The following is a 21,279-nucleotide window of genomic DNA, read 5'->3' on the forward strand; positions in this document are numbered from 1 at the left end:
AAGGAGAAAATCAACAATTTTTTTTAAATGGCCTAAAGATTATAACTTATTTCTTTTTAAATAACATATTTCTTCTATTACATTACCATACATTTAACTATTCTACATTGGCTTTTGTTGATTGCACAATAGAACACAAGGACATACAGATAATTGGGTCCACCAGTAACACCAGGATTGTCTGCCACACCCGGGATTAACACTCTTTGCTTTCTGTGTGATAGCTTGGCTTAGATTTTATACAACCAGTAGATTATGGTATAAACTGGCTTAGACAGCTAATTAAAGCAACAAAATATTTTTGGATTTTGTTCCAACTCATGATTTTAATATTCAGGATTATAAGGGTTGGCACGTTTGTGTTCAAAATAAAAGCTTCACCGTATTTACAGAATTTCCAATGTTTAACAAATTACTCTTTGAATCAGCTCACATTGTGGATTACCAAACCAGTAACACCAATGTCTGGTATATGATAGAAATTTAAAAAAATGATAATAATAATAATAATTTATTGGATACTTCACTTTTACAACAGTGGAGGCACACTTTGATGATAAAGGTGCGTCCAAATAAAAACATACAAGGATAAATAAAATTACATGGATGACGTTGAGTACACACTTGATACATTTCTTTCTAGTGCCAATTTGTTTTACAACTGAACAAATTGTAATTTTGTAGGTCTATCAATGTACAGTATACTGTAAAAAAAACATTAAGGATAAAATAAGTTAATGAAAAACATACAGAATGTTTAATATTTTTTGTTGTGAATGGCTAAACTGGGCTAGTTGACTAGATTACTAGCCCAGGTGCTATTTGCTTTCCTACAGTATATAACCAACTCAACGAAAAGTAGGCCTAGATACTAAGAATTTTTACTAGACCACCAGGCAACATTTTTGTAATCAACTATACTCAAAAAGTATTTTTAATTAGACATTACACTTTACAGCCAGGCTACAGTAAGTGTAAACTCATTGAGATCTGAGTGTGTGTACTCCATATTAATGCTGAATTAAATACTGCAGTGCCTTAGTATACAACATCATCCATGCGATCACAGACATTATCTTATGAAGGATTATTGATGATATTCCCATCAAATACAATAAGCTATCGGTTAATCTTTGTACTTCACTTCTATTTAGTGGTAGAAAATCTATATACCATAATTACATTCACCGTTTACTGTTAGGATCGTGTTGTTTCTCGATTGTAATTATAGTCGTCCACGTGAGAATCGTGTTGGTTCTTGACAAGATGTTCGTTGTGTTACCAGTTTGATTAGATAATTATAACCAGTCAATCTTAACTACTCTCTACATTTGTTTTGTAACTATGCTGTATGCTGAACTATGCTTGTTTTATGTCGTATTGTTGATGGCCCCTTAAAATCAGCATTCCGCTGGCTGGGTCACCCTCTTGAAAGATGGTTAAATAAATAAATGAAATATTCAACAGTTCAGGCCCTTTAGATTAGACCTGACATGTTCTTCCTTCCCCCTCCCCATCCCTGTAGTGTAACAGAGTTTGCATGCTACTAGACACAAGCAGAGTTTAAGTTTAGCTTTGTCAAACAATAAAAATAAACTTGGTCCAAGTCTACCTGGCAGTTTCACAGAATCCAAATTAAGTGGAGCTGTAGCTTGGTGGGTAACATGCTTGCCTTACAATCCCAAGGTCCCGGGTTTAATCCTGACCTAGTGCAGGGTTGTAACTCAGGACTCTTTCAACTCCACTCCCTAAGCCTCAAATGAGACTTAGTTTATAAGCACGATAAATTATTAAATAGTTTATCCATCCTGTAATTGGTGAGTTACTCGCTGTTGGATGAGTATGAATAAAAAAAAAAAAAAAAAAAAAAAAAAGATAGAGCTAAACAAATTTACTAAATAATTGCATAAATAGGTAAAGAGCAAACAAAATGGAGGTTTTTTTTGTGTTTTTTTTTAAACCATATTTAATGAGGATGATCCATCCAGCTATTGCTGTTCATTAGGGACCCTCAGAGGTTAACAAGACAAACATATACTGTACACAAGATGCTCTACATAAACAAAGTCTTATTACAAGTCTTTGGGAGTGGAGTAATTTGGTCCTTAGAAAAAATCCTGACATGTGACAGGACTTGAACCCAGGACCCTTAGAGTGGTAGCCAAGCATCATAACCACCAAGCCACAACTCCACTCCACTGCAGAGTTACTGCAGTAACTGCAGTGGAATAATGTGATTCTTAAAGTTTTAAAATCATATTGTTGATTTCATTGTCGGCCATATGTGATGTACTGTAATACAGTCGTATATCCTTGAATTATTGCAACAAGGTTTAAAAATCATAATCTTGTGTGATCTCTTTTATTTTCTCTTTATCATTACCATCAACATGTCCTACATGTTAAATGCATTTCCTTCAGGTAATAACCATTTCCTGGTTGTGGATTATAAAACTCTTTTCTTCTTAATTTTTGGCTGACATGAACTTAAACTAACCTTTATAATGTCTCTATCATCCAACAAATGATATGATAATTATTTAATATTTAATCAATAAAATAAAAACAGATAATTTTGATTGATAAATTTCCTGGTGGTGGTAGATTACATTACTTTTATTGATGAAGTTTTATTTTTGTATGACAAGAACTTAAACTGACCTTACAGGTCAATGTATATTTATAAATATATCCAAAATAAAAATGTTATAATTTTAAATCAATACAATAAAATAAGGTTATTATTGATTGACACAATACAGCAAACCTGCTTTCAAATTTGTTTGATGTATTTATAGTAGGAAAATCAATAACAGAAATTAACAATCTTGCAACAATTTTTCTGTAGATGATTATCTAGTATTACATTAATGTTAAACAGAATGAGAAAGCTTTCATTTGTTTTTCATTATGGCCTAATAATCTTCAAGGCAAGATTGATTCCCTTACAGTCCATCTCAGATTAACTTTATTAACGAATTCATTAATGATGCCAGTAAAATTCTCCTCACTGCAGCTGTCTAGTACAAGGCGATATTGGTAAGAGAATTCCTTTTCCAAATTTGGACATAGTATTATTTAAATGTGTCATCAGTCAGTGTGTTATGATTATCGTGTTTTTGTAATTAATAATCGGATACTCAGACACCATTTTTTTTTCTGGAGTGAAAATTTAAAAGGGTACCACTATAGTTCTCTAAATATCCTGGTTAAACCAATGTTACTACTAGTAACTACAGTACAAGCTTAGGGTTATTTTACTCAGCAAAAATAAATATTCTTTGTTTTAAGTCAATAATTTTGTCAGATTTTGAAATTCCACAAAATTAAAAATAAAAAGATTGTAAACGAATTAAAATGACACTATATCAACGAAGGCTGTCTAGAAATAGTTTTAAAATAAACTATAATTTATTTTTCGTCGCCTAAATTATTAAAATACTAATCGTGGATGGCATACTGTCTTGTTAAAACACAACAACAAAATTGCTATAAAAAGTAACATGAACACATGATTAAACATTTTTTATACAGTAACCAAAAATAATGATTTGTCATAGTGTCAACAACAATCATATAATGTGTTGTTGTATGTAGGTGACCCCTAATTTTGCTTGCTCATGTTTGGAAACATGGCTTGAAAATAAACTGTCCAACTTGGACAAAAAGATACAAAGCCAACTGCTGTACTGTACTCAGTTTTGTTATTAGAATTTTTTTTTCCACTTTGGTTTACAAGAAACATTTTTATTTTATCTCCCAAGTAGTAAATAAAAACAAAAGATTCATATCGTATTGCCTTTTAAACAAATGTAGGATGAAAAAGCAGTCATGGTCAATAACCAGGAAGTCTTGTATGAACAATTATGATAGCATAAGACGTTGTCCTGGATTATTTACGCATCAACACCAAGCTATCACTGCCGTTTCCTTCTTAAAACACCACTTTAGTTAATTAATTGGCAGAACGCCGTGGATGTGAAATTAGCTATTTGACACATTGTTCTTAGCCATATCCATTGTTTGGCATTGCTTAATTTCAGATGACTAATATGATAAGAAAACAGTTTGTGATGGTTTTTCTTTTTGTATTCTAATTGATGGTTGATTTAGAGCACCTTCCTGGCTGCCATTTAAACACTTCCTGAAGTGTGTACTTATTACAGCTACCTTTGTTTTTAATGTTTTCTATAAATTATGTAATTTGTATTAGAAATATTGCCACTAAAATGTGCATACACAACAAATTTTATGAGGCTATTTGTAGAAAAAGGAGATTAACTGAATCTGAATTCATTGAATTTGTAATACAGTACAACCAAAAACAAAAAAAAATTCTAAAATAAAAGCATTTATTCTAGAAATAATTATTTTGCATCATAAAATTAGCTTAGTCTTCCAATTCCCCAGACCTTAAATTTTAGGTTTTCTTAGAAAGTTTGGTTTTTCGTAGAAATTACTTAGATGAATTTCGAATCTGTTCAGCCCTTCAAGAAATGCTGGGAGAGTTGACATTTAAAATATAGTTATCTTCAGACAGATACTTATATTATTACTGTTTATGTTTGCCTTCCAATCCCAAGTTCCAGGGTTCAATCCTGACCTAGTGCCATGAAAATGTAATTAGATTTGTGCCATGTGGACAATTATTTTAATAATAGTAATACACACTTAATGTTAGTAGTTTTATTCAGTAAACCTCCCACAATCTACTTGACCCAGTATCCTTGCTAATGGTGGGTCAGTGAATATTAGGAAAGTCTTATCATTGTATAACTGAATGCTAAATCTGTACCCTTGATAACAATATTGTTTAGTAATAATACTCCAATCAAGAGGCTACTCAGTTTGTTGTTTGACCAGATTATTATCTGCTTGTCTGTCTCCAGCTCCATGGTAAATTTAACAAATAATAGGCTTACATTATCCTAGCTATTACAGCTTTAAAATACTGTCTGAATAGCAGCTCAGTACACACTGGCACTACTATAGGACTGTTATTTAGGTCTACAGATATCCAGGTACATTATCTTAGCCTACAGTAGTTTTAAGGCAGAGTGAAAGAAATGCTTTTTTGTCTTGTGTACAACTATGTTCCACTTTAATTTTAGTAAAACCATTTCGCAATCGTGAAGGATGGAGAATGTAATATTTTGTCACCTTCAATTTCCATCAATCTTCCGCCGTTTCGAATTCTAAGGTCTTTCTACCAACTTTCTCTGACACCTTTTGTGCAAGCCGCACCTTGCGTGGTAAATCTTAACACATGTTATCTTCCACATATACACATACTGTACATGCACAATTGCACATGGCTGTAATTCGGTCAATGTTGCCCTGAACATGAAGTGATTATTAATGTTCCCTTATCACACTACATTAGGGACCATATCAAATTTATTCTACTGCAGTAACTAGAATCATTGTATATGTTGTTACTACAGTAACTGCAGTAAAGTAATTTTGACATGATCCTTTACAGATATTATAAAGTAGTGGTACTGTACATGTCATTAAACGTGTTACTAGGTTGGGTCACTCTAATTTGGGAAATTGTTTATTTTGAAGTCGGTTCATATTGTACTTCATAGAGTAGAATTTCAATTTGTGACATTAATTTAGTAGATTCTCAGCCTCAACAAATGCTTAAAATAGTACAGTTAGCTAATCATTTGTATACTGCAGCATAATTTGAATTTACTGTAGCTAGTCTGGCATATTGAAATGCATCCTTGATCAGTAAAGTACTTGAAAGTTATTTCCCTTAAGCCAACACTAGTTTGGACACACCTTTTTTAACTAAGTCCTTTAAAACTAAACATCGCTATTTTGGTTATCCAGCTCGCACCGCTGTTAAAATTCAAATTCAATCAATATTGGGTACATTTTCAAGTTTCTTTAAAAAACAAAGATCATTGAACATTTAAAGATATCTTATCCCCTTGAAAAAAATAATGTAAACAAAATTTTTGTTTAAAATAAATATAATATGCCATTTTAATGTAGAAAAAAAAGGAAGTCAAATTTACAGTTTATTTTGTCTTGTTTATAAACCAAAATGATTACTGTAAATTTTTTTTTTATGATTTAATAACCTACAAAATGCATTGTTGTAAAGCTCTGTCTACATTATCAAACTAGTGTGATGTGCTCAAATATGGTGGTGACGTGCCTAAATACGGTAGTGATACAGTATTATTACATCACTTGGTCCATATATGACACATCACATTTTGTTGTCACATAAAATTTGATAGTGTAGACAGAGCGTTAGTTTGATTTTTTTCTATATTTTTCATTTTCAACAACACAATCTTTCACCAACCAGGGAGATATCTCCCTTCTCCAACCTCTTATCGCAGCGCCACATTTTCTTTCAGCTCAATTTATTAAAATCCATTCGGTTTGCACTTTCGCTAATTGATGTTTGTAAAATATCTTCTTGCATAGCACAATTCTTCCATCTTTAGTTTTAGCTATTTGTGGAATCAATATGACAAAGGAATAAAGTTGCCAGGCAATCAATGAAACAACTATGATAAGACCTAAAATGAACGTAAAAGTCTATCTATAAAAGTCAATGGAATGTGCAGTATATTTCATAGTAAATTTAATTCAATGATAGGGTCATACCATTTGAGTGAAACATAAAAATAAAATAATAATTCATTCAATTTAATTCAACATTTATTTCGACCAAAATCTACATTATGTATACAGACAAAAAACAACAAAGTATCATTTGGAGGGATGACATAAAGACTCAAATAAGTACTTACAATTGTTATAAAAACAAATTTAAACAGTATTGCTGTTATATACTGTAAATGTGCAGTTAAATACTGTAAGAATATTTTTTTATGGAAAATAAGTACTTCAAAAAGATCTAATTACTTTCTATAAAAGTTTTCCAAATAAATTCAAATCAAATCCTGTAATTTAGGCTAAATTAGAACACAAGACATGGTAAATTTGTATAATCCTAGTAATTTATAATCCCAGTAATTAATCCATAATCCCAGTAAACCATAATCCCAACCTCCTTTTTCCCCTTAATCTCATACTCGGGATCCATAGATATATAGATGATCTTTTAGTTATTGAGATAAAATAAGAATATGTACTGTAATACCAAATAAGGACATGAATAAAAGGCAAGAGTGTAATCTACTTGACGACCTACTATACAAACTTGGTTCTATAATACAGATGACCTATATATGTCAAATATCATTAATGTTAAATAGTGTGTCTATTGCACTGATCATTTACTATGTAGCAAGCATTTAATAATGTTCAGTCGAAAACAAAGTTTGACTTGTGTTCTAAATTAAGTAAATTCTTATTATTGGCCTGTTTATATTACAAAAGTAGTACAGTTATATATTCTTTTTATGTATTTTGTTTTATGTAACGTTTAATGCTAAAACAACAAAAGTAGTAATATTCTTTTAGCAATGAAATTTAATTGATTTATTTGAAACGATAAAGATGAGGAAATCTATGAGAATGAGAAAAACTCGCCCCAACCGAGACTCGAACTCGGACCGCCTGCTTGATATGCAGATGTCCTAACCATTAGACCACCGGGGCTTTCATGGTATTGTTCAAACTCGATTGGATAGCGACTCTTTAACATTCTCAGTGTGGTACAGCGGAACAGCACTAGTCCTCAGTTGTACGCACGCGTACCAGAGATCAAATTGATACGCCCTCATCTTTCAGTATTTTTATTCACGAGGCGTATCCCTTACCAGAGATTACTTAATTGTTTGACTTTTGTTTTATATAGTATTAGTTTACTGTTAAGGTTACTTTTATTACAATTATAGTATCAGAACCTATTTATATTAATCTCAGTTATTTAATTATAATATAAGTGCCATTCTTTATAATTTATTCGTTGCACTTGGATTCAATTAAATTAAAGCATGGAGACTCCATGATTATATAATAAATTGGTTATTACTTTTTGCATAGAAACATGCAAGTGCAATGGAGTTTAATAGTGTATTTAACGTCATGCTTGACTCGTAATGCAAAATGCCTGTTTTGTTGTAGCCACAACAGAAAGCCATTCTTTACGGTTCATTGGTACAAAATGAACGCAACAATAGAACAGTGCAGACTGCGCATTCAACCTGAAATCTTTGCCATTGTTCGTGTAGGAATGCAACTTTTTCAACCATTAGAGTATTTTTATTGAGTGCTAATCAAAAAGTTACAATGGCATTGACAAAAATACGAGCACTCAGAATCAGCTGAGAGATATATCACAAACTGACTCAAGTAGAAGATGCAATTTGATACATTTTTTAGCTAAATCAATTTTCTAATAGAATTTGACACTCTTTAGTAATTGAACCAGTCACTCAAAATTAGAATTGTGTATGGCACTTAGCCATCAATGCCATATGGTTTGTTTAGTTTGTTTATATTGCGTAATGAAAATTAATATTGCTAACTTTCAGGCCACACTAAACAGTGCAAACACAGTATTATCAAAATTGATTATTCTATAAATACATTATGCATATTTAAAATGAAATTATGTAATTATATCAGATCACCAATTATTTCTAATTTAAATAATTATTTTGGTTTATACTACAATTTTACTGAAACCCTAGTTTGACAAAAAGAGTGTGATGTGCCTAAATTTGGTAGTGATATGGCCAAATATGGTAGTGATAATGACATAATATTTATGGGCACATCATATTTTTTGTCACATAAAGTTGATACCGGTAGTGTAGACAGAGGTTTATAAATGTAATTGGCAAGTGAGTTCTGATGACAGTTCCATTATAAATACTGTACTACTTTTTTTTTATAGCATTTGTTCTACAAATATTTCCAAATTCCATTTCCAATGTTGATGTTTGCTTTTAGTGAGTGATGTTTACAATCAATAATATTTGATGTATTATTATCAATCAATTTACTAGTACAACAATCTATGATAGTTATTATCTAGTGCATTTAGATGTGTTAACATAAGGCTTTATTTGGATCATCGTACAAATTGTTTCATCTGCCAATAACGAATTCATTATGCGATGCTGCCTTCCGTGAGCATTATCTAAGCTTATCTGTGTCATCATTGTTATTCATGTTTCATGATCGTTTTATATTTTCACAGGCTGACGGTGAGGATGAACTGAAAAAGCGACAATTGGCTGAATTAGCAATAATAAATGGAACGTACCGAGAGGGCGGACAAAAACCACCGCAACCACCAACGATGCATCAACCAACAAGTTAGTCTTTATCAAATGATGGTTGATCATCATCATGACATCATCGTCATTTATCATTGTCATTTATCATCATCCTCCTCTTTGTCATCATCATGATCAGTTTAATTTGTCATTTATCATCAATCTTGTTATTATCATTAGCCTCATTGTCATCTTCCTTCATTGTCATTTATCATCAGTCTGGTCATTGTCATCATCATTTTTGTCATTGTCATCATCATCATTGTCATCATCATCATGATCATCATCATCATTTTCTCATTGTGTAATCTTCCATCATGGATATTTCAGTGGTATCTTTGTCATTGTTATTTGTCACTTGGAGACTTTGTCATCGTATCATTCATCATCTCAATTTCTTTTACAACATCATTATCCTCAACCATCTATTCATTGAATTAGTGTTTATTGACATCCATCTTCATTGTCTGCCATCCTCGTTTATTATCATTACTGTCACCTTTATTGACAAATCCCTGACAATTAATCTTTTTATCTCTTTCTGATTCCTAACTGTTCTTAATATCTTCCATACAGTAGTATCATTCATATTCTCTCTTATTTTCTTTCATCTATCTCTACATCCATTATCCAATTATCTTCATAAACAATCATCTATTTTTCCTATTCTTCCAATCTTCTGTAACCTTTATCCAGTCTTTATCCAATCATCCATGTTTATTTGCTTATTCATCCAGTAATCCATCTTTCGTCCAATCATTCACTCATCCTTACTTCTTTCCAAAATCATCTTTTCCACATTATCTCTCATTTTTAATGTAAGCCTTTTATATTTTCCAACTGTAGTTACCTGAAAAATCTGCTCACATTCATATCACGAATCTGATATATTTTTTTGCAATTATTAATATGACATTACGCGTACTGTATGTTAATGTTATCATATTTCATGTCTCTTTGCAATGATATGTTCAATGAAAAATGTTATTATTCAGAAATATTCAATTGAAGTAGGAAGAATCTTACTTTTTTTGAACAAAATATTGGAGATATTTTGAATTTATTTTTTTTCGTTTATATTCACAAATCTATTGACATGAAATTAATTTGAAAATTACTGTATGAAGTTAATCATATGTTGTGTGACCTATGACACGAGTTCGTGGGGTTGCACATTTTACTCATTGTTGTCTCACACACCCCTCCCCAGCACCTCCACACAACTTTACAACATTCTTATCTAAATTACCAATTAGCATATAAAGTAAAACGCTTTAAAACAAGGTAGATTCGCATACCTTGTTATCCAATCTTCTTGTGTCTTCACCTCAATTAATACCGTCGTTGCGCCGAGTCATTGTTTAGTAGATATTCCGATACGATTACTCAAGGGAGATACGTTGGGAAAATCTTAAAAAACAAATTTACTCTTTGAGTTCACTGACCATGAGTACTGCATCATCATACTGTAATATAAATCAATATTCATTAGCATCTTGAAATAATTTTGCAATCTCTTGTTTTAAAATGAATATTTCATATTTAAGTCATGCACTATAAATATGGAATTTTAATGAGCACTTTCTTGTGCATTTTTCTCGCACGCTGTTAATTAGGCAAAATTCATCACTGTTCTTGTTGTGCTGTTTAAAAAAAAAATATTTTTTAGGATTTTCTTGGTCCCAAAATTCTCTTTAAGGATTTTCCGATGTAGTCCGTACAGTAGTTCAGTTTACAAGATAGTGTCCCCTTAAAGGGGGTGTCCCAAAGAGGGGGTTCTAACTGTAGTTTACTTTTAGCTTTAAAGCTCTGTCCACACTATCAAACTTTATGTGACAAAAATATGTAATGTGCCTATGGATATGATGATGTCATATCACAACCATATTTTAAGCATCACTACAATATTTAGGCACTTCACACTTTTTTTGTCAAACTAGTTTGATAGTTTAGACAATGCTTAAGATTTCACACAAATGAAGTAAAGATCAGTTTTATCCCCTGATGCAAAAACATTAATTTGAAAGAAATGGAATTTTTATTTAGCAAGAAATAGGATCCCTAGTTGTTATCGAGTTTGATATTCCACTGATAGAAAATAATAGTTGACTCGACGCACAGTGCAGATATCTAATACACTACCTACTGTACCACTAATTGCGTATTAAACTTGAGACATGAGCTGCGTAACAAACATTTATAGCTGCCATATGTGGATGCTTTTAATAACAAAGAATTGAATCAACATAGTACAACATTCATTTATTAAATTCTTTAGAAAGATCTAGTAATGTATAAAGCTCTGTCTACACTATCAAACTTTATGTGACAAAAAAAATGTGATGTGCCCATATAATTATGGACATGATATCATATCACTACCATATTTAAGCATATCATCACCGTATTTGGGCACATCACACTTTTTTTGTCTAACTAGTTTGATAGTGTAGACAAAGCTTAATATGAAATATATTAAAATTTATAACTCATCACTCAATTTTCATTGTGTATAATTGTTTCTTTTAGTTTTCAGACCAGCAGCACCAGCCGGTCTCCCACCCACTGCTACCATCAGGGCACCAGCCCAATCATTAGCGCCCCCAGCTTACATCACACAGGCCCAGGCCATGTATTCAGCCGGACTTCAACGCCCAACGTTACTTACAAATGGTGCCATGCCCCCGACATTAATGACCCCTCCGCCAACAGAGGGCTCACCGGCAGGGCTTACGTATATTCCAATGGATGGTGGAGCATATCACTATGCAGTTCCTATCATTGACTATCCAGGAGTCGGCCTTGACAGTGCAATTGGTATGTGTTACTCTAAACAACAACTTCGTCGTTAGCGTCTTGTTTAAGTCGTCATCCAGTTGATTAAATTCTCGCAATTTTGCTGAGCATAATTTTGAATGAATTTTTAAATAATTGACCTGAATATATTTAAGACCTATTATAAATGAATCATGATACGATATTTGAATAATAAGTGAACTGTTAATTATGTTTTATTGCCATCCAGTATAAAAAGCCATTGGTGCTAATCTATGATATACTATATATTTAATCCATAACGTTATCGTCGCCGTTCTTAGGTCAGCCAAGGTGTCTATTTTCAATAAATGGAAGATTTACACAAATTCATCAAAATTTTAAATTTACACTACCTCATATATAAATAATGAAATGGATTTAGGCACCAGGAATATAGCCAATTTCTCAAAGTAAATAACGTTTTTGGAGCCGTTGCTAGTATGTGCAAGAATGCCGTCTTTTACGGAGCCATTTATTATAATTATGAATGAAAAACGATTAGACGCAATGTAATGTTAGAAGGGCATTAGAAAATTACAGGCTTCGAAAATTACTGGCTTTGAAAATTGTTATAAACTTTTTTTTTAAAGATTTGAACTTCATTCCATGATGTAGATTGGCTGTAAAACTGGAAGCCTGGAATATTAATATTTAATTTTTTAATATTTATGAGATAAGGAGAATATAATTATTCTTGCCAATAAGTTTTAAAGTCTTCCATAATTTGTTTTTAAATGCTCAATTAGGTGCCATATGTTCATGAAATTTGTGTTTATGAATGTTTTAACTAACCATGTTGTTGGCCACCTATAGGTGCTGCCCCCAAAATGAGAAGAGCTCCTTCCATCAGGGACCACCCTTACCAAAGGGTCCTTGATCCACGAGGTTAGTTTGTCTTTTTTTTTTTCAGAATAACTTTTTCTATTTTCTTCCTGTTCTTGTTAAGGTACTGTTCTTCTGTATTTTATATGTTTGAAAATGTGTATTTTAAATGAAAAACCATGATTTTAGTATGTTTTTTGTCAAAAAATGTTATGAATTATTATTATTATTATTAAGGTGAAGGTAAAATGTTTTCCAATAAAGTTATAAAGCTTTTTCCTAGTCAGCTGAATTTGAACTCGACCCAGATAGGTTATACAGCTCTAAAACATTTTATGAAGAACTGCTGTCTCTTTCGCCGTCTTTACCAAATTGTGTTTATTTGTACGTTCACATACTTGTTTGATATCTGTCCCGTCCGTCAACATGTGTTTTTTGTTTATTTCTTGGACATAATGCTTTCTTCTGGACGAAGGGATAAAGGTAAACGAAAAACAAAACATAGCAGAAAAATAACAATCTATACACTGCATGATGATATCATTACTCACGGATATGATCAGTGTTGTTAATTTTAAATAATAATTAATTGTAATGGGGAAAGTGTAGATAGTTTTACTGTTTTAACTGCCAAAAATTTAGCAAGGGTTGTTTGCGAGTTTTAGCTATAGGATAAACTGATCTGCAAGATTTAGCTAAACGGCATTGTACACGTGAATGCATTTAAATGGATTTTACTGGCTGCATCATGTCTTCCTATTATGTAATTCTTCAATCTAGGGATTCCTTTGCCGAAACTACCAAAAATGATGCGATTGATTGATCATTCCAACAACTTTTATTTTGTTCTTATACTAATAACAGATTTTAGAAAATTATTTGATTAATTAAATGTATTGTTAGCCGTTTTCTTAAACAACTCACTTTAAGTGATTCCAACTCGGTAGTAATGTTCCTTTTGTGTATACGTTAATTCAATTGGTAGTCTGTGTAAATTAATGAATTAATTCCAGATAAAAATAATCATGAAGTTAAATACCCTAACATAATTTATTCCAAGTATTTTCAAAAAACTGCAATGAAATTTGAAACAAAACGATGCAATAAAATATATGTTTGATTAAAATTAATTAACAATCTGATTAATAAACTAATTAAAATACACCACCTTGAAAAATGATAATAAAATAAAAATGATAATAATCCCAACAAATGAATGAGTTAACAACATTTATCGCCAATGAATTCCTGAACTATTATAATTATTTCTATTTATACCTATAAATCCGCATTAAAATCAGTTTAAGTATTCACAATATTTGTTACCATAGGCATTATTTTGTTTCCATAATAAATTATGGTCTGAAAGACCAGATTGAATATGCAATTAGTTATTATTAAATTGAATATTATTCTTGCAAAATACTTATATTTTTCTTAAGTAATCTTGCAAATACTTGTATTTTACTTAAGTAAAACCGCACTGCACATTTTTCGTGTTTTCACAATTATGTATAAAATAATTTCTTGTATAAGCCGCACTTTAAATTGTATACACTTTCGTATGGTATTCTTTGGGTACAGTAGAATAGGTAAGGCTTAGGTACTGTGTTTTTAAGGTAATTATTATGAAGAGGTAGGCTAAAGCGCTGTTGTGAAGTATCTAGTGCGGATAGTGAGCTAAACCTACTATATCTGTTCTGGGGTGTACTGTAGGTAGTATGTTTATAAGCAGTCTACAGACTGTATGAATCGATGTCTGCTGGCAAAGACAGAGTTTTGATGGAATTTTATGTATATTTAGGTACCAACGCTGTTTTATTAAGAGAGATTTTCCAGATTATATTTCTAGGATAAACAACATTGATTATTATCCTGATAGAAAACATTGCCTTAATTTAAAGTTTATTACGTTCTTTTATGATGACTTTCATTAAGAAATATTTTGTTATTGTAAAGTTGTGTAATTTTTTTAAAGCATGAATGGGTGAAAATAAGAATTTTGCTATAAATAAGTATCAATTTTAGCTTTGAATTAAATTCTGCAATATTAGCTAGTTTTAGATAGGCCTTTCAGAAGTTTTTTTTATCCAAAATAAAGGCTATATTTTGTACTTTCAAAGGATTTTTTACTGCAATAAAACGTAGCACACCAAGTTTGTCTCTGTTGTTTCTTTAATAAACAGGAACGCTTTTTAATGCAACACGTTATTGACGCGCGTCACCGCTTAACGTGTATCCTAATGATTTACTTATGGAGCAATTGGTATGTTCCGCTAATTAGGTGCTAAGGTGTTTTTGTTAATTATGTTTTATTGTTAATCTTTTTTGTGTATCTTTTAATTGTCTGAATCATTTACCACTAACGTAGTACAGTCAAATGAGTTAACATCATAAATAACTAACACTACCTATTGGCCAAGTGAATATGATGACTTGTGCTATGGCAGGCATTGTTACCTTGTGTACCCGCATTTCCATACAAGTACTGCATGTCGGAAAATATTTTCGTTTTTTACTATAATTTTGTGATATTGGTGAAAGTAATCTATTCCTATCCTAATACAGCTACTATAAAATCACTTAAAATCTTTAAAACTTAGTAGATATTTTTGTTCGTTTTTATTTTATTTTTTTCATCAGTTACAAGCTTGATGTGTCATTGTGTTAATGAATGACTCTTAATCATAAGCTAAAACATTTTAACTTTAACGCATTATAAAAAAAAATTATCCATTTTGCTTTAAAACATTTAAAAATTTGCTTTTTCACATCATCCATTTAAAATAATACTGGCAATTTTGAAAAATTCATAAGGAATAGAATTTTACAAAAAAAATCAAAATTTGATGTAAACAAAAACAAGCTCAAGAGATTATCTTTGGCTATTATAAGCTACAAAGCCGAGCATATCATTTCCACTTCGCCAAAGGTAGACAAAAATAATTGTGAATTTTTGTGATTCCAGAATTGTTCAATTAATGCGAACATTTGTTTTATTCAAAAAATGAACTAGTCCCACCATTTTATATTTTAATTGACACTGTGCATGCATTTTCAATGTACGTCTTGATACGCTGGTACGAATAGTCACTAATACAAATCTTTTTTCTTTTTTCCTCTTTTGGATTTCCTAACCTAGCTGTCACAGGCAACTAGCATTCACTAACCTAGTATCTGCACAACGTATCTTCACGTTCCATTATGTGTTGCGTTGCGTCCAAGGCCTGCCAAACAAAACCGTGAGTGGAAAAAATATGTTCTCTCCACCCTACTACTACTACTCTCGTACTACTGCTGAAAATAATTCTGTGTGTTACTATCAAGCTAAACCCCGAGAGATATCGAGGCTAAATTCTAACAACCGCACCCAACAAATTATCAGGATGGAATGACCACAAAGGTACTGTACGAGTTTTGACCAACATGCAGGAGTTTAAAAAAACAAAAACCTTAGCAACTTAGATCTAACCCGTCTATGGTGCGTGTATCAAACATACGGTAATAATAGTAACAATGTACACGCGGCAAAAATCCAACTCTCGTCGTGGATAATTACCGGTACGCCATGATTTGTTGTGCTAAAATTTAATAACAAATATTAATAATGCACTTTATATATTAATATTGATGGTAGCGTTGGATTTTTGGCGCCGGTACAACCAGTGCTTTTCCATTAAAATTCATTTCTCTTGTTTTGTCTTTAATTTACTCCTTTTAGTTGCACATATTTCATTTTTAATTTTTGCTCTATTAATATTTAAAATTATTAAATTGTATAATCATGTTAAGTGTTCATGCATACATAATACTAGTCATTATTTCTGTTAGCTTCTAAAAAAAAAGGTATTAGAAAAATAAAACCTGGTTTATCCTCCAAACTGGTGACGAGAACACAGACTTTTAAACATGGTTGTTGGTGCGAAAATTATTGTCTCATCTATTATTGCAAATTAACAGAAGGCTTAATTATTCCATATCAGACAACCTTGTTTAAAATGTATTGGATGGATTTGTTATTAAAGGTTTTTATTTTTATTTTTTTCTATATGCATGATACAAAATTCTGGAATGCATGAAGGTGATTAAAATGACACTAATCTTAATTTTATAGTTGAAGATCCAAAATTTGAATTTTTTTAAATCCAAAACTGAAAAAAAAAAATTATTAATTTTTTATTTAATTGCAATGCTAAGTGACATTGCTATTCAGAACAAAATCAGATATTATCGGTTAATTATAGGTCATCGACCTTTCCTGACCCTTAAAATATGCATTTGTATGATTTGTGCATGGGAAAGATATTTGTAATTATTTCTGAGGTAGTGAATGTATAATTGTTGTTACAACTTGCATTATGCAAATGATATTTTCCTGAATATCTTTTAAAAACTGCTAATTTTTGCTCGAAACATTTTCTACCATCCAATTGTTATGTTTATATATTTGTTTCCAATATGATTTTTATCATCTAATTAAGATTAAACATTATTTTACTGGAGTTACTGCAGTATTTTTAAATGAATAACATGATTTCAGTTTGTTTCAGTGTAAATTTCACTGTAATAACATTGTGTACGATTAAAGATGATGAAAGATGTCCCCCAAAAACATGAAAAATAAAAATTAATTAAATCTGGTTATTTTGTAGTTTTAATAAGTTAATCAATTTCGCAGGAAAAAACAGGAAAAAAATAACGTTTCACTTATAAAATGACAAAATAAATGATAAAATTCTACCAAAAAACCATTGGCTGGCAGCCAATTTGACCATTTTTTGCTTTAAATTACATTTTTTTTACGTAAATACATTTTCTTTCGATCCAATTTTTCGATAACTATTATGTTACATTAAAATGGCATATTCAACAAAAATGTATTAATAATAGCCTAATATTAATTTTAAGGGGAACTATACATCTTTAACAAAGGTTTATAAATAATTGTATAAACAAACTAAAATGTAGTTACTGGAGTAACTGCAGTAGAATAATGTTGAAATGATCCCTTACTAATGAAGTTATTATACATTCCTCCCTCACGAAATAACAAACTATTATACTGTTAATGTATTTAGTATCCATGTTAAATGATATATTTTTAATGGTTTTCTGAGTTACTTACAAGAAAATGCACTAATGTTATTTCATAGTGGTACATACAGTAGAAACGTCTATTAAGGGGATGACTACGGGACACACCAACCAACCTTAATATTGGTGTCCCCTGAATAGGGCTTGATATACATTTCCCCTTATTCGTTTTTGGAAAGTGTCCCCTTAATAGAAACGGTTCTGCTGTACCTTTTATATTTTAGGTCTTAATACTTGTGTTATTCATGTACTGATGCTATAATCTTGCTTGGTTTAATTTTGTTATGTTATTTTAAAACCATCACTGTTTGTTCTGTGTTGGCTAAGTCACTATTTAACACTTATCTAAGTTGCTAGTTATATTATTACTACTGCAAAATGTTTTTTTTTATAAAATAGTAAATTAAAAAAATATACTGCATATCTCATTAAGAAATCTAAATATGGTCAAAGAGTTAACAAACCTTTAACGGTGGTCACAATAGAATTTATGAGATACCGTAACACTTGGCATGTTGGGTCTTGCTTGTACACACGTCCTAAATATGCTTTTTAGTATTGTTTTGTGGCATAATCCATTTGGCTACCTAAAAATCTGAAGGCTTCATGGACGTAATAATCTTCCTAAATGCACAGACCCTCCTATGCCTAGAATACAAACAGTATCTTTATGTATCTTCCCTTAACATATAAAGAAAAATACTAAAAAAATATTTGATAATATATAGCAATAATGTTCAAATAAGAAATAAAACTGTTTGTCAATAATTTGGGAGTTTTTCCACAAAAAGAGCTTTGTGCAATGATGATGATTGTGATGCTGTGATGATGATATTGATAATAATAATGATTTGGCCCTAATAATATGCAATGCATGAATGATTAAAGAGCCATGGAGAAACAAACAAACTCAGGGGTTATAAAACAATATTAAGAAAACGCACACACTTAAATGTGAAACTTCCCATACACAAACGAGCTTCCATGATAAACATCTTTGTGTCAAAGGTCAATGAAACGTCCTTTCGCAAACCTAACATTTATGGATTGATCAACAAACGTTACTTAAAAATATTGGTTTCGGTCACAATGTTTTGGTCTGGAAAAAAATTATGCAAATTTGGACAAATTGAATAATGGAAGTTGCCAACGATGTGTTACACATTATTTTTGCATTATTGCTCAGATCTTGCCAAAGCTGATAAAGGAGGTTGAAAACGAAAAAAAAGATGTTTGTTTTCGGAATTATAAAGCTTTGCTTTTTTTTTATTTTAAAAAGTTTATTAAGGAGAATTTATTCGTTATGTATGGATGCTGCAGATTGCCGTGTCAAATCCAAATTGTATTCTTAAAAAACATAAAAAACTAAAAAAAAACAAAAGAATATTATAAAAACATTGTTTGGTAGGTTAACATGTTTTGAAATCCTTCCTTTTGATTGGAGTTTCCCAGAGGGGCATGCTCCAATTATTTGTATACATTTTGTACATAGAGAATACAGGGTTTTTACCAAATAACTAAACAGGTTTAATTAGTTTTTAGTAAAATATATGCAAAATACACACAAATGTGTTGTTTGTTTTCCAAAAATCTGAATAATTGGAAAACGTTTTTGACACCGAACGCATTTTATGCAAGCACAAACATTTTTTTTAAATTTAATTTTTTCTGTTAAATTTTAAAATAAACAATTTATAATTCAATAAACATAAATTGTCAAGAATTGAATGCGTCACAATAATAAATAATAATTAACATCCAGTATTATTTAAATATTAGCTTATATACTAGCTATTATCACTACTATATATATATATTTTTACTCATTAATTAGATTTCGTATTTTTTGTTAGTATACTCATTTAATTTATTTTTCAACACCATGTACCTCAACATTCACCAATAATACTACTGTTTCTAATATTGTAGAGCCCTTTAGTTTTTCATTTTGCGAATTTTAAATAAATATTGCGAGCATGTACTTATCGCAATTTTGTCGTTTTTTATAATGGAATTTTGGGTTACCATACCAAAATTGCTACAACTTGAAATTAAGCAAGTTTTTTTGCATATTGGAAAAATAAAGGGCTCTACAATATTTGAACATATTAAATTTATTGTATTAAATTTACTATTAAATTTGAATTATTAATTTTTACATTATGATCAAATGAAGAAGAGAAGTTTTGTATATGTAACAAAAGGTATAGCTTTATAAAATGTATAAATGCATTCATTTATGAAGTTAAAATTGAATTAATTAAAATTGTTTATTGAAAATTATCGTTCTAATATTGCCAATGTAGTTAATTTTGATAGTTACTTTTCGCCGGGATTGAATTAAATTTAAATTGGGAAAGCAAATAATTTGATTGGAATGTATAAGGTATACCATTTTGGTTACCATTTATAAGGGATACCATTTCGGTTACCATTTAATGTTGTATGCAAGGTCTAGGTGCTATACTGTCGTCAACAGGCAATAAAACAAGGTACGTGGGGTACGGATTATATTATTATTACTGAAGTTCCAGCATTTTCTGTACTTATTATTTTAAATCTTTGGTTGATAAACTTTATTTGTAACCTATGCATAATTTCCATACCATTTTACGTTTAACATGTATTTTTTGATTTGTATAATCTTTGTATATCTTTACGTATAAGCAGTATAATTATTTTTATATGACTAGTTAGTGTGGTTTTCTAGTTGAGTTAGTTTGCTTAATATTTACTAGTCGATAGAAGTTTGTTCGGTTTTCGTTAGCATTTACAAACTTTAGCGTAGAACTTTAAGATTAAAACAGATGAGATTATGCCATGTAGAAAAATTGTATAAAGAAAAAAAATGTTAATTACTTAACCTTTGCATGTTAATAAGGGGCATTGTTATTTACAAAAATGAATGATTTTGAGTTTTCTTTTTAATTTCATATCACCCTAACTATTTCATCATTCTTTATTAAGAAATATGTTTTTTTTAATACGTGACCTAACATTCATCATGACTTGTCTTAACAAATATGTAACATGATATGTTTAGGTTCAAAGGTTAATTAATATTCTTAATCTTAACATCTTTCGACATAGAATGACCTCGATTTGCATGTGAAAAGTTAACGCTTTATGCTTGGTTATGATTTAATGCCCAAATATGTAACCAAAATGAATTTGTTGGTGGTAACGTGTAAGAATGATAAATTAAGGTAAGAAACTATTATTGTTGGGTTCATTATTTAAATGTTCCCATCTATCACCTATGCAAACTCTTAAACTTTAATGTCATTCTTATCTTATATAAATAATACTCTACAAAATAAACGGT

At 30.6% G+C, this 21,279-nt stretch overlaps 1 protein-coding gene and 1 non-coding gene across 2 annotated transcripts in view; one reads left to right on the forward strand and one right to left on the reverse strand.

The window, feature by feature from the left end:
- LOC140055099 (KH domain-containing RNA-binding protein QKI-like) overlaps positions 1 to 17,539 on the forward strand; it is an 85,100-nt gene extending 67,561 nt beyond the window's left edge. Inside the window, exons 5-8 of the mRNA XM_072100310.1 lie at positions 9,143 to 9,260; positions 11,751 to 12,038; positions 12,852 to 12,923; positions 16,003 to 17,539. Coding sequence (XP_071956411.1) covers positions 9,143 to 9,260; positions 11,751 to 12,038; positions 12,852 to 12,923; positions 16,003 to 16,019 — 495 coding nt within the window. The 3' untranslated portion in view covers positions 16,020 to 17,539. The remainder of the gene's footprint in view (positions 1 to 9,142; positions 9,261 to 11,750; positions 12,039 to 12,851; positions 12,924 to 16,002) is intronic.
- Trnad-auc (transfer RNA aspartic acid (anticodon AUC)) lies at positions 7,522 to 7,593 on the reverse strand. The gene has a single exon. It is a non-coding gene; the product is annotated as a tRNA-Asp (tRNA).
- Positions 17,540 to 21,279: the final 3,740 nt, after the last annotated feature.

This window comes from Antedon mediterranea, chromosome 7 (assembly GCF_964355755.1).
Source record: "Antedon mediterranea chromosome 7, ecAntMedi1.1, whole genome shotgun sequence".
Taxonomy (NCBI): Eukaryota; Metazoa; Echinodermata; class Crinoidea; order Comatulida; family Antedonidae; genus Antedon; species Antedon mediterranea.